This window comes from Vespula vulgaris, chromosome 4 (assembly GCF_905475345.1).
Source record: "Vespula vulgaris chromosome 4, iyVesVulg1.1, whole genome shotgun sequence".
NCBI lineage: Eukaryota > Metazoa > Arthropoda > Insecta > Hymenoptera > Vespidae > Vespula > Vespula vulgaris.
Window position 1 is genome coordinate 6,938,748 of NC_066589.1, and position 15,032 is coordinate 6,953,779.

The following is a 15,032-nucleotide window of genomic DNA, read 5'->3' on the forward strand; positions in this document are numbered from 1 at the left end:
TTTTTCATTCACTACTTCTTTATTACTTCTAAATCTTTCATTACTATTATCATTGATACGACTTTTTTATTCAATTATCGGATTTGTTAAACAAATTAAATATTTTAAAAGATAAAAATAAAAGCTTGAATAATATCTTAAGCGAAATATACGTACAATCAATAATTTATTTACAATATACATATACTAACTAATTAGCAATATAATTATTTATATTTATACAGAATATACTGTTAAAAAATTTAAGCTAAATTTTACAATTTTTTCTTCTTTTTATTATATTTTATGGACAATATGCTGTAATATTTATTCTAGAGAAACAACAACGGGTGCCTCATCTTCGTTATCACCTTGTAAATTCGTGAAATCCCATCTAAACTTTTTAGTTAATCGATTACGAACGTGTACTGCGTAACACTTTAAACGACCATCTATGTCAGAATTAAGCTCAATGTTTGCAAAAAGCTTACGCAAGCTTTGATAAACAAAATTGTTGCTAGTGACAATATCCCATAATATATCTTCTGGAATGTAGGATAATTGAACTTCTATAACTTTCAAGAATTCCATATAAATATAGCGACGAGCTGATATTGCTGAATCTACTCCACAAATCAATGATATAAACTTTTTCCAATGCTCAAAGGCATCCAAATTTTGGCCAACCAAGAGACAAACAAAAGCCAGTTGTATTTCTCCAATTATTTCTATTGGTCTGCAAAAATATTTGTATACATATAAATGAATATATATATTTAGTGTTACATAAATAATATTAAAATGTAAATTTAGAATATGTACGTGTACATATATATATATATATATATATATATATATATATATATATATATATATATATATATATTCTAAAAAATAATAAAATTGGTATTGATCGTACTGTTTCAATTTATCAAGCACAATATCCAAAACATAACTAGAATCAAGAGAATGTTTTGTGATCTCTGTTGGAGTTGCCCCATCAGGATAATGTTTCTCAGGTAATTGTGATAATCTCAGTTCTGTCCCAGGTTTTGGTTTCAAGTCAGGTAACAATTGGTCTTCTTTTTCTTCAACCGTAAATCTAGTTTTTTCTGTCTTTTTTCTTTGTATAAGATCTCCTCCACGTGGTCTCAAAGCATCACTGCATGGTTCCAATTCTAAAGCTGAATGTACAAAACTAAAAAATGAAAATAATTAAAAAGTACAAAAAAAAAGAGAGAATAAACATGAACAGAATATATTATTTACCCGCAAACAGGTGCGCAACGTTCTATTAAAAGATAATCAATTTTATATGTCAATTCACCCCATCCTTTCCAAATATCATAAGGATAAGGACCAAGAAATTTATCTAAATCTTTCAAGTTTTCTTTGAGACTCTGAACCAAATTTTCAGGAACAGCTATGCATCAATTGATATCAAAAAATAATTGTAATATAAAAACAATATATAACAAATGAATTTATAGCAAAGTATCTTACGTTCTGAACTGATTTCTTCCTTTGACTGATCCCATCGTTTTACCATAAATTCAGCTTTTTTAAATACATGAAAAAAACCTATTTTAGGTGCTGCTTCGCCAAATTTATTTACTGCGCTATAAAAAGATTTACAATATAAATAATAAATTTAAATATACCTATTAATTTATATCTAATATATAAATTAATCTGAACAATTAACATATGTAGATAAATAAAAAAACATATATATCACCTATAATGCACATAATGAAATCCTGGAGGTATCATTTTAATACCTTTAAATTTATTTCCAACATTCCAAGACTTTAAATCTATTCCAAACTCTGTGTCTACAGGTACATCAAGTACAACCAATGTAGCGCCTTCAAATAATAACCTTTGTGCGATGCTTTGATCCATTTCTATCCTACTGTAGGACATATTGCTTTCTAATGTTTAAAAGCTTAAATATCTATTTTCTTTAAATCTTTATTCCACACTGCCCTTCATGAAATTAATAAAGTATAATAATGTATATTTACGTCATCGACAAAATGACATTCGTTTTAATTTTAATTTGTTATTAATAAATAATTATTCAATTGTTAACAATTTGTTATGATAAATGAAAGAATTAATACATGTACACACATAAATAACTTGTAAAGTAAATCACAAACATATTTAACCTCAAAATTTCGATCACTCCACTGACATCAAGCCATAATATAGCAATTAAAAATTTTTATATAATTTTTAATTCACGAAATTTTATAATCAACTAGAAGCGAAATTAAAACTAATTTTTTTGTTTATAATTATTATAATTAGTAAAATTAATTCTCTACTTCATTCCTCTATTTCAAAGTTTATAAGACACGACTACGTGTGTTACAAATGGCGCGCTAATTAAACGTTTATACTGTATTGTTTTCCTTATTCTCTTTATCACCTTTTTCCTATTTATTAATATCAAATTAAAATAATATGCGATAAAATGAAGATTTTTATTCAAATATTAATTCTTTGTTTTTTCTTTTCCTTGACTTTTAATTTCCAAGATTATTAATGATATATTATCAATTAATAATATATTATCAAAAAAATAAATTATTATTATTATTAATAATAATAATTTATCCTTTTATGAATTGTTTATTCAAAATAACTGCAGTTAAAATCAAATTGTTAAATATCTGTAATGGCATACAAGGTAATGGAAAATCAGTAAATGGTAACCATATACGCGATCCATCTTTTAAAATTTGCAAATGTACAGGTTGTGAAAATACTAATCCTTTGGGAATTCCAAAGCTGCCTAAAATTTAAATTCAATATCGATATAATTAAATAGTGAATTAAAATATATGTATTATAATATTTAAATACCATCAGATGATATCCCTAAAGAAATAATTTCATCTCCAATATTATCTGTATTGGCATACCATAATTTTAACACCTCGCAAATTGCTTTGCATATTTGAAAATTCTCAGTGCGCCCGACTTGATATTGAGTTATTGCCTAAACAATATTTATAAGGAGTATATTTTGTTTTTTACATTGAATAAAAGTATCATAGTGAAAAAATTATTTTTATAAATTTTATATATATATATATATATATATATATATATATATATATAAATTCATACCTTACGTTCAAAATACCCTTCATAAGGATTTTTATCATGTGCTAAGTAACAAAAATATCGTAATTCTGAGTATTTAAATCCCAATGGTAGAGTAGTACCTTTTTCTGCAAACATAGCTCTATTATTAGGTTTATATACTTCATATTTTTGGACCATGTGACATACATCCACAAAATAATTAATTCCTATGTATTAAATAAATTATTACAAACCTTTCATTATTTTATATAACTATTTCATATAAACTTTTTAACCAACCCAAAAATCCCCATACAGGAGGGCAACCAAAATTGTATGCAGGTAAATTAAACTTTGTCAAAAAATTATACATAATGTCTAGCCCATAATGAGAACTAACAGCTACGATATTAGTCTTCGGTAATTTAGTTACTAAAACATGAAGCACATTTACACAGAAACAACTCACACTCGTTGAACAAAGAAGTACTTTCATTTCAGGAGATGCGTATCTATTTATCTGCTTTGCTAATTTAGCCATACTATTATAATTACTGCGTAACCAAGAATACATATTTTCACTTTCTTCCCTAAAATTGTTTCAACATGTACTTTAGACTTTTTTCAAAAATTAAAGAATATAAAAACATACTTTGATACAACATCTAAATTAATTAATATATCACAATCATATAATCCATCTGAAACATTTTTTATGATTCTTGTTGAATATAAGCCACCTCCTATGGCTTCCATATCTTGAGCAATGTGTTTAATTTTAAAATAACAACCAGGTTTATCGTATAAATTAATGATGATACCATGCATTAACCATAATTCTTTAATTGTTATTAATTGGGGTATTAAGTCTACACACAATGCTTTACCGGCGCCTAGTACCGTAATGTGACGATGATATACAAGTGGCATTTTTATACATGGTAATTTCAATGTTTCTTTATACATCTGTAATAATAGTAACATATATAACAGCTTCGTTATTATAATTGAATATCTTTTTTACAAGTGAGTAGTCCAATTGTAATTTTTCAAGTTCATCTTTTGTAATATAATCGCTAATATTATAATGTAAGTGTAAAAACTCCCAAAATTGATTAACACCACCAATATAAGTAACATTATTTTCAGATAAACCAACTTTTTTCCAGATTAATGGTGATTTGGTATGTGACCAATTCCAACAATGACAGATTTTTTGAAGCCATGGCTAAAAATCAAAAAAAATATTGTAAAAATGATATTAGTAATTTAATATAGTATATTAACCTTCCATTCAAGTGCATTTTTAAAAATTTTCTTATATTTAAAATTTGTTAAAATCATTGCCAAGTTTTCAACTATATAACATATATGACAAAAATATACATCATCTGGTATTCCTGCTATTACTATAACACATTTATCAGCTGACATATTTTTTTCAATGCTTTTATTACATGCAATCATATTAAATATTCCAAAATGTTTTAAACATAATACATATGACTACCTTCAATTTTTTTATATTAACTATATTTGTTAACATTAGATGACCCTGCAAATTACCATATTAATTTCTTTCGTACTCATAAGACTACACAGCAAAATATTCTTTTTTTAAAAAGCTACATTTAATCATCTTATAAATCCAATGATTTTATAATTATTTAAACAATGTATAATATTCTCAAAGTACAATAATGTAATAATCAAACAATAAAATATTCTTACACATCACATATCTCTTAACATGCATTATACATACAATATTTTTCTTTCAGTTTTTGTTGATAGTTTAATGTCAACAAAGTGGAACATTAGATAATTTGAGTGAAAGGTGATGAACAGCTTTAAATCAACTTTATATTAAAAGAAAGACATCAATTCAAAGGATAATGCCAATCTTTTAAAATAATATATTTATTTGACTAAAAATAGTAATAATATACAATGCAATACTGTATTTAAAAAATTCTAAGTATGTCTACAGCTTAAAGTAAAAAAAGAAATTAAAATTATATTATTTTATATTAATTAAATGATCTATAATAATTTGATGCTTTAAACCAAATGAAATTTGTTATTGATGATATGAATAACAGATAAATTGATAGAGATGTTATTGTATCACAATTCTTTAAGATTAAATGTTTTCAGTCATTATAATCAGAAAGTTTCATCGTCAGATATTTCTGGCAAATCAGGAGACCCACACCTCTCAAATTCATAGTTAGAAAAGTGCATAGATAGTTCAAGTTTTGGTATTTCATGGTAGGAAAGTTCCTCTGGTTCTATTAAAAAAAAATATATGTATTCACAAATACATAATCAAGCATTAAAATATTTTAGTTATTTTTTTACCTGATCCAAATCCTTCATCCATATCATCTCGTACATGCAACATACATTTGCTAAATTCATTTTCTAAATCAATATTATAATCATCTGTAAACACATAATTTTTAAAATGATTCTCAGATTTTTGTATTCATTTGCTTTAAAAACAAAAATAAATTAAAGAATTAAATAAAATATATACAACCAATAAATATATACCTAATTCTAGTTCTGGATCATAATATGGTGCCAAAACTTCGGGTTCTGGAAATATCCTTCTTTTTTCTTTCTCTTCTATATATGGTTCTTTGAAAATGTTTTTTTCAATAATTTTCTCTTTATTAAATTCGAATGATTCTGCTTTTGGAAATTCATTGGTCACATAAAGTAATTGTTTCTACAACCAAAAAATATAAAAACTATCTAGTATTTTTAATAATTATCAATATAATAAAATAATTATCAATATAATAAAAACTTACATTAGGCAATTCATTCTTTGAAAAGAATGAATTGTTGCTATTATCCTTCTTAAAAGTCATTGTATTGCTAGTTGTTGGAATATTCTGCTCAGACTTAGATCTTATTGATAGACCTTTTGGTTTGTAATGGTCAAATGATTTAGCTATAATACCACCTGTTTGATTTATTGATTTTGTTTCTTTCAAGTGTTCTGTTGTTGACACTGTAAATCATATAACAAACGGGATTAATTTGTATTTATTGTTACAATGGAAGAATAAAATTAGTTTAACAGCATTGACAACAAGAAAAAAGTAAAATTAATTATACTCACATCTGTTTTCATTCATATTGTTAAATACATTAAAAATAGTAGACATGTTTCAAAATTATATTTGTAAAATTTCTATTTAAAATATTTTTAACGAGTCTGAAAATTTGCCGTATTTTCTTCTTTCCGTCCAAACGATTTTGTGACGACCCTATATCATAAATATTATGATGAAGTTAGCAAATAGAATGCCAGCCAATGAATGATTACTAACAAACATGCTAAGAACCAATCAGCAACAAGTACAGTCCAGGGGAATGGCGCTGCGATCGTTGAGACGCGTTAAAACGAAAGACGATATAGGTGTTTTTGCCACTTAAGTTTCCTGATATAAACTTTTATAAACGTGTGTATCATTTTTGAGAATACTTATAATTTAGAGAATTTTTTGCAAAAAAGAATCTAATATTATTAGGTGAATAAAATTTATTTATATCCTGGATTAATTGTATTATAATGATCGGAATAGAAAACAAAATACTATGAAAAATTTCACGCATTGTTTTTTATTATACTACAAACATATTAGAGAGAAAGTGAAAGAAAAATGTTAGAATTATAAACTATATATATATATATATATATATGTATGTATTACCATAGTATTATGTAAATTTTAATGAACATGTGCACACAAAAAAGAACTTTTATTTGATCTATATTATTCTTTATATTGACATATACAAAATAATGTGATTTAAAATATTTTTATAATACAATTTTATTTAAATCTTTTAATTTCCTTATTAGAATTATTAGGTTTCTTTGCAGGATGGATAAATTAATAATTTTTATGAGTATTCCCCTCATTCACTATTTTATTAATAAGGTTGTTATTAACCTAGATTTCTTCCCAAGTGCTCCATGTATTTTGTTAATATTTGTTTCTATAAATAATCATCTATACAAGAAATATACATAGTATAAGTTTAATAAATCCTATCCTTTATAGTATCTATTAAATTAACTTAATAAACATAGAAAGACACGAGTAATATTATTGTAGTTTTCTTCTTCCTGAATATGGAGAAAGGTCAATATTTTGACGAACTATGAATATGAAGAGATAATAGGCATTAAAATGAGCACAAGATTTTAATGCGCATATTCATAAAGTGAAGCAATAATTTTAATTTTTTCATAGATTAACAGGAGTGCTCAACCTGATGTGTGACAATGGTTTAAATGGTGTAACATTTCGAATTTCATTATTTGTAGGATTGGCATAAATATCAGCAGTTAATTCACTTAATGGAATTTCTTTATCTGCTTTTGCAATTTTTACAGCATCATCTATTTGCTTCCTTATCTCACTCTCCATTGCCTATATAAAATAAAAAAAGTTAATATAATTAATATTTTTTCTAAAATAGTAGAGAAAAAAGAAATAATATGTGTAACCTTAAGTTCTTCAGCAGTTGCAAGATTTGTACTCAGTATTCTTTCTTTAAAACTTGTAAGAGGATCTCTTGTTTGTCGTACTTCTTGAATTTCATCTCTAGTACGGTAACTTGTTCCTGGATCTGACATACTATGTCCACTATACCTATATGTGGCAGTTTCCATAACAATAGGACCTTTTCCAGACGTACAATGCTCTATAGCAAACCTTGTTGCTTCTCTTACAGCCAAAACATCCATACCATCCACCTATTAATAACATAATAACATAATTAATAACAATAATTAACACGAATGATAAAATAAAATAAAACAAATTAAAACGAATGATAAAATAAATTTAATTATTAGCAGAAGTATTTGAATTAATAAACTGTATAACCATAATTATTACAGAAACCTACCCAAATGCCAGGGACATAATCTCCTCTCGTATAATAATCTGTACTCGCAGAAGCACGTTCAACGCTAGTACCCATTCCATACCCATTATTTTCACAAATGAAAATACAAGGAATATCCCATAATTTCGCCATGTTATATACCTCAAATACTTGTCCTTGATTTGCTGCACCATCTCCATAAAGAGTTAAACACACACCTCCAGTGTTCATATATTTTTGGGCAAAAGCAATGCCAACTCCTAATGGTACCTAAAAAGTAATTTCTTTTTTAAATGATTACAGATGTGATTTCTTAATCTGATAATGAAAACCAATAGTTATTTAACAAACCTGAGCACCCACAATACCATTTCCACCATAAAAGTTTTTAGCATACATATGCATAGAACCACCCTTGCCCTTAGCATTACCTCCTTGTCTTCCAGTAAGTTCTGCAAGAACACCTAGAGGATCTATACCCATTAAATAAGTCCAACCATGTGCACGATAAGCAGTGATTACAGCATCTTGTGGTCTAAGAGCAACTTTCATACCAACAGCACAAGCTTCCTGAAACATAAACAAAAGATATAAAGTCATGTGTAATGTTCTTGAAAGAATTCAAATTAAATTTTTAAAAAATAATTTTACTTACTTGACCGGAGTATAAATGACAAAAACCTCTAACTATTTTTTCTTTATATAAATTTCCAGCTGATGTTTCTAAACGTCGTATTGTATGTAAATATTTATAAATTTCTAAAGCTTCACTTTTAGTTACTGTTACATGATTAGATGGACCACTATCCAATTTATGTAAGCGAAAAGGTTTTGTCTCAAAACTAGCTTCTGTTGCATAATTGTTTTTTTTATTAAAGAAGGAGACTACCTATAAATATATATAAAAAAAATTATTCTGATATTATTTAATAAAAGAAATTTTTATTTAATATGATATAGATAAACTATAATGATTTTTAAATCTTATTGCTTAAATGAAAATAAACTTAAATTATACTTAAATAAAATAGCATAGAAGAAATGAATTGCAGAAGTTATAATTACACGTTAGTTATTCACGTTACTTTACATTTTTATAAAAGATAACAAGTCGGCAACAATTAGAAAACTCAAGTATAGATACAACAATGCTGAGTTAATTTAACAATGTGTGTGTATACGCGCGTACACGTGTATGTGTGAATATAATAAAATGCACATAAAAACGATTGAACAAAAACAGCATTATCTTAACACGTACCTTATTCCAATTTCCAAACTGACATAGTGTCCGAGATTTAAAAAGAATAGAGAAATATATTTTAAGTGAAAAATTTGTAAAGAAATTAATATATTTTATAATAAAGGAGTCTACAACATGGAATTCGTTACAAATAAAAAAAGTAAAGGTCGTTTATTACATTTATATCATACTCACGTTTCTTCGAGATATCTGCGCACTAGCAGATCTAAGACAATTTGGTATCATTTTTATCAAATAATTTTACAACGGCGAGGTGAAAAAATTAAAATAAAAAAAGGAGAATCGTTTTTCTTTAGATACAATATGTAAAATGACGTCAAAAGATGAGGAGCAGCACTTGGCACACTGAATAATTTCGGGCAATGTCGAAACGTAGGTTGTATAAAGGACAGGTTGGACTATATGATCCCCACTACATGATTTTAAGTTATGGCGGTCATTACGTGATCGCCACGTGACATTGACATTTTTATGATTAATAGAATAAAAAACTATGTAAAATAATTATACAATTGTAATATTTATTATATATTTATGATATAAGATAACATCTATTATAAGCCATAATTTTCATGTATTATTTTGAATCATATTTGTAAAATTGTTTTTTAAATTCAAAAGGACAAAAATTTTATTATTAACATGCTTCTTATACATTTAATTAACTTCTTAATGTGTTCAAGTAAACAAATTCTTATATAAAAAAAAAATCTATACATAACATAATATCAATATTTTTTATTTTCTACGTGAATTTCTTCAAGCTGCGATTGTCTTGAATCGGTCTTACAACTATTAAAAACTATATACTTCGGTAGAAAAGAGAAGGAGAGACAGAGAGAAAGATCAGAGCTATTTTCGTTTAAGAAAATATCTTAACTTTAATCTTAGACATTAGATAACATTATTTGATATTCACATCTTCATATAAATGATAGGTTATATATAGATCTCCGATAAGAAAATAACAAAATTATTGTATTTTTGCATGAAATATGTTTGAAATGATAACAACAAAATTAGACAAAGTATTACGATTCAAAACATATTTTTGTAATTTTTTTTTCGCTATTTTTATATAGATTCAAAACGAAGATTTGAATTTTCCCACACTTTTTTATTAATATATGAAATACTTCCTGTTAACTTTTAAATTATCATATAAATGTAAAATATAAAATGTTTAATATATGTATGCATACAATTTTTTATTACAAAAGTTTAAGCAAAGAAAGAATTTATTACATAAGAGAGTAGTAAATGTTTGGCACTACTATCATTATTTCTCAGTGTATATTAAACTTAACAAAAGATTCTTCTTATATGTTATGAACTAAAAAAAGATATGCTAGATAAGAAACTTGTTGTTCATTCTTTTTGGCATGTGATTTAAAACAGTGACCATTTTCTAGTTGTATTGATTCAATAATAAACATAATAAAATTAATTTGCAGGCTATATGTGTGTGCGCACACGCGTGTGTATATATATATATATATATTACAAAGATATATTTTATCTTTTGCGAATTCACAAACGTTATAAATATACAGATTTTTCTTAATAATTTTTTAATCATTATTATGTGATTATTTGATATACATGTCCACATATATACATATATATATATACATTCATTTATGTGATACATATAATATACAAAAACGTAAATGCTACGTACATAAGCGATACCCATAAAACATAAAAATAAAAAAAAAAACAACACAAAGAAATACAATTAAATAGCATCTTGTACAACACTAGCATTAATGATACATGGCGGTGTAAAACGTACATAACGAATAGTATTTTTAATGTTAATGTAAGTAGACGATATTGTGATTCCTATCCCAATAATTACAATGAAATAACCAAACCAATTCATTGTCTTTTTAAGATCACAGAGTACTAGAGATTTAGACGGTGCTTGTGCCAAATGAACTCGTCTTCGACGATTTCTTAAAGATGGTTGACTAGCGTCGATAAAAATAGCCTCTTCTTGACGATCTCTTCTCATTAATGAAAATTCGTTCAAGCTTATAAGATTAGAATAATTTTCTTCGTGATCCATCTCATCCTCTTCTAATCGTTCGTCAATTTCATTTTCCATATCATAATAATAAACGTATGAATATCGATATGGTATGGATTTAGCAACTCCCAGAAAACCATCGTAGACGGATCTTGAATGAATTCTCGGATCTAAATTAACATCGCTCATACTTAATCGTCTTTCAGCCGCCGAATAAATTTCTGGTGTCGAAACATGATCCGCTCTATTTTTCAAAGCTACCGCTCTGGCATACATCAATGGCGGAAGTACGAAAACCAATGGTCCCGTTAGTGATCCACCAATCAGAGCCATTACTATATCGAAGCGCGGTACTGATTCTCCTATAGCAACTCCGAAAAAAACAACTGCCGATCTTATGGCACAACGTTTCCATCCGAATGCTGTAATTATTAAAAAAAAGTAAAACATGAAAAAGAATATGAACATGTAAATATATTTTAGAAATCTGATGCGTCTAATCTTAGTTAAGTTAAATAAATTATCAAAGTTATAAATGTTATCTATTACTATTCTCAATATCTCAAATAATAATTTTCTGTTTTTAAATTTTTTTATACTCGAGACATACTCACCCCTCTCTATTTGAAATTTATCTTCAAGATGTTGAAAAAGTGCTGAATGTCCTAATGCACTGGATAAACATAATTGAAGAGCAGCTAATAAGATAGCACCATTTATTGCAAATCCTGTTGGTACATTTTGAAGAATATTTGCTGTTACATTTCCTTCATATTTCCACATAGCCAAGCCCGTTGTTACTCCAAAAAGTAACATACTGACTATAATCATAATAAATTAGATACTTTTTAACACAAAAACGATTAAGATTTAAAAAGTAATATAATTTTTCAATAATATAAGTTTTCTAATCATAAAATTTAATTTCGTTAGGAATAAGATATTTACCAATAAAGGAAAAAATAATGGCTTTATTGATATCACGAGGATTGTGCATGTCAACTTGAATGGTCATCAGTGTTGGATGTACGTCAAACAAAAAGGCCAACATACCGTAACTGAAATTAATTAATCAATTATTATATGTATAATTATCATGCTGACTAGTACAAAATCAAATTAAAGAATTCAATTAACATCAAATGTAAAAATAACAATTCAAATATATGAACAATTATAATAATTTATAAATACAATGATATCAAATTACAATCGATATTTTAAATTATAAATAATGTAATCATACCCAGATATAAATTTATCCCAAGTTGGCGAAGTTGGTATCGGCAAATGATCGATTGTTCGATCATCGTTAATGATGCACCACCAAATCAGTATTGCGGTAAAAATGATCGTACCGCACGAAAACATTGCCAACCATCTATAGTATTTACGAAAAGAAAAAATATAGAATTATTTTAGATCTCTTCACATTAGAATAAAAAAAAATTATAAGCTTAAATTATCAAGTTTATATCACGAACAGAAGAATATAAAATGAAAATTGTTTTGAAGGAATTTCTACAACTTGTTCAGGGTGTAAAAAAGATATAGTTAGTATATTATGTTAATGTGTAGAAGAAATTGAGAAGATCAATGATCATGAATATCTTCTTACTTCATATCTCGTGGACTTCCTAACCACATGAAAGGACAGAGAAGCATACCGACGAGAAGTAACCAATAACAAAAAGAAAGATCAAATCGTTCATCCGATATTCTAACTCCAAACATTTGTAGATTCTGCGACGCTAAAATAGAATAAGACGATTTTATATTAGATTTATTATATTCGATATTACAGCATCTTTTTTTATATTCGTAGAATTTAAATGAGATAGAAAATCTTTTATTTGTTTACTTATATATATTAAATTCTTTATTTTATTTTATTAACGTGCGTTAATTATAAATCACAATATAATATTGTACAATATATTTCTTAAATTATCATAAACGTAAGAAAAGTATAATGTATAAATTTAATATGTTCTGTTTAATATTTACGCAATTTTTTATACCTTTTTGCGTTTTTTTTTTTCGATTCTTTGTATTTATCTATATATCTATATTTATATAGATTTTATAGTTTTTTCTTTTTTATGTAATTGACCTACCGACCAATAAATTGGGTATTCCACAACCAAAAATTGTAAGATCCAAAAGAAAAGTTACAATAGTTCGTGCTCGTGGACCCAGCGTTAATTCGGTTACTGCTGCTAAAGGATACCTAAGAGTAAATCAAATATTGAATTGGGGGACCAATTTGCTGATAATTAAATACATATATCCGGACATAAAAAAATGTTATGTTAATTAATTTTGTATAAAAATTATTTGCATTAGAATCCTACCGATTTTTTCGAAAGATCAATGGATCCAAATTCGTAGCTATGATCCATGATTTTCCAAGAAGTGCAGCTGTGTATATTTGTAATCCAAAAACAACAAGTATCAAAGGAATTCCAAATAATCCTAAAATCATTTCATCCTTCGCTTTTTATATGTATTAATTAACCCATCGAAATCATTAAGATCTACGATCGAGTGAAATCACGTGTTTGAAAATTATCATCTATTTATATATCTCTGCATACGAGGGCAATCTGAAAAATTTATAGCTTTCCTGTTTCTTTTTAATATGTAAATTTCATTCTTAAAATAAAAACAAAAGCCACAAATTTTTTAAACTACCCTAATGTAAATATATATATACTTAAAAAACAACCGAGTATATCTGCATAATTGCATCAATCGGTTTATTTTTTCAGGTCGCATTTATAAACGCATAAAACATAAATTTATACATAACTTTTGTTAAATGTCTAATAAGATTATTATTATAATTATTGTTATTATTGTTGTTGTTTTTATTTTGCTTTTTTTATTTTATTTTATTTTTTTTTTTTTGTCAAAATATTATTTTTCTCCATTACATCGCGTATATAATACATTTACATTAAATTCTTATTTTAATTTAAAAAAGAAATAATAATAATAAAAAAGAAAAAATGCTCACTTAAACACATGGTTTAGCGAATTTCTGCAGAGAATTTTTTTTTCTTTTTTTTTTAACACTCGAATCGCTTCGCTCAACCGCAATCACAAAATTTTAATTTTTCATTTGTCAACTATGAGAAGATCATGCAAGAGGAAACGAGGTTCATGTTATTTAAAAGAAAATAAATAATAACTCACCGCACTGAACAATAGCACTTGGCAAAGCGATAATTGGAAAAACACCAAATATATCAACAATACACAAAGTAGCAAAAAATAAAGAAAGATCCGAATTAACGTCCTTAAAAAGAAGAGGTGCACTTTCGTGAATCATGATGAGACACCATTCGCATTGGCTTCAACATTGCTGTGAGAGAACACGAACCGGTTTCCTTCGTGCATGTTAACGGAGAATAAGTAACTTGATACATCCTCCTATCGAACGTAAGTCGTGGTCACAGAGACTGTGGGAGCGTTGCAAGAAGACCTACAACTTCCTCTCTATTCTCGGTCATATATGCGTGTTTTCTATGCAACATAAACCCTTTGAATAATCCAAAGCCGATGTATTACTTAAACACGTTAATATTCATGTTAAATATAACAGCCTTTTCGATACATAGAACCCAATAAGGTCATCTTTAATCGTAACATCTTTCGAATGGATCATGACCACATACGTTCCATATTATAAATGAAATAAAACAAAATAAAATATATGAATAAAAAAAATTAAAAAAAAAA

General features: G+C 26.5%; 5 protein-coding genes across 6 annotated transcripts; all 5 read right to left on the minus strand.

The window, feature by feature from the left end:
- Positions 1-149: 149 nt before the first annotated feature.
- Positions 150-2,386, minus strand: LOC127063418 (protein AAR2 homolog). Its single transcript, XM_050993185.1, has 6 exons — positions 2,154-2,386; positions 1,718-1,968; positions 1,483-1,598; positions 1,249-1,402; positions 899-1,177; positions 150-715 (listed from the first exon to the last, which is right to left on the minus strand). The coding sequence occupies exons 2-6, from the start codon at positions 1,903-1,905 to the stop codon at positions 307-309; spliced, it is 1,146 nt and encodes a 381-aa protein (XP_050849142.1). The 5' UTR covers positions 1,906-1,968; positions 2,154-2,386; the 3' UTR covers positions 150-306.
- A 946-nt stretch (positions 2,387-3,332) lies between these two features.
- LOC127063420 (uncharacterized) lies at positions 3,333-4,472 on the minus strand. Its single transcript, XM_050993211.1, has 3 exons — positions 4,366-4,472; positions 3,731-4,306; positions 3,333-3,668 (listed from the first exon to the last, which is right to left on the minus strand). Exons 2-3 carry the CDS (start codon positions 4,060-4,062, stop codon positions 3,344-3,346), a joined length of 657 nt encoding a protein of 218 aa, XP_050849168.1. The 5' UTR covers positions 4,063-4,306; positions 4,366-4,472; the 3' UTR covers positions 3,333-3,343.
- Positions 4,473-4,980: 508 nt separating this feature from the next.
- Positions 4,981-6,359, minus strand: LOC127063421 (uncharacterized). Its single transcript, XM_050993212.1, has 5 exons — positions 6,212-6,359; positions 5,898-6,100; positions 5,635-5,812; positions 5,440-5,523; positions 4,981-5,369 (listed from the first exon to the last, which is right to left on the minus strand). The coding sequence occupies exons 1-5, from the start codon at positions 6,255-6,257 to the stop codon at positions 5,245-5,247; spliced, it is 636 nt and encodes a 211-aa protein (XP_050849169.1). The 5' UTR covers positions 6,258-6,359; the 3' UTR covers positions 4,981-5,244.
- A 649-nt stretch (positions 6,360-7,008) lies between these two features.
- On the minus strand, positions 7,009-9,666 carry LOC127063417 (probable pyruvate dehydrogenase E1 component subunit alpha, mitochondrial). Of its 2 annotated transcripts, XM_050993182.1 has the most exons (7): positions 9,431-9,666; positions 9,254-9,271; positions 8,648-8,881; positions 8,344-8,562; positions 8,014-8,262; positions 7,610-7,858; positions 7,009-7,532 (listed from the first exon to the last, which is right to left on the minus strand). In XM_050993182.1, the coding sequence occupies exons 1-7, from the start codon at positions 9,479-9,481 to the stop codon at positions 7,347-7,349; spliced, it is 1,206 nt and encodes a 401-aa protein (XP_050849139.1). In that variant the 5' UTR covers positions 9,482-9,666; the 3' UTR covers positions 7,009-7,346. The 2 variants fall into 2 exon arrangements, with proteins under 2 accessions (XP_050849139.1, XP_050849140.1); XM_050993183.1 differs by lacking the exon at positions 9,254-9,271 and having other exon boundaries at positions 9,431-9,665.
- Positions 9,667-9,906: 240 nt separating this feature from the next.
- LOC127063422 (uncharacterized) lies at positions 9,907-14,978 on the minus strand. The gene is made up of 8 exons (XM_050993213.1): positions 14,487-14,978; positions 13,643-13,763; positions 13,406-13,518; positions 12,907-13,039; positions 12,535-12,669; positions 12,237-12,346; positions 11,903-12,109; positions 9,907-11,710 (listed from the first exon to the last, which is right to left on the minus strand). The coding sequence occupies exons 1-8, from the start codon at positions 14,620-14,622 to the stop codon at positions 10,995-10,997; spliced, it is 1,671 nt and encodes a 556-aa protein (XP_050849170.1). The 5' UTR covers positions 14,623-14,978; the 3' UTR covers positions 9,907-10,994.
- Between the last annotated feature and the right edge of the window lie 54 nt (positions 14,979-15,032).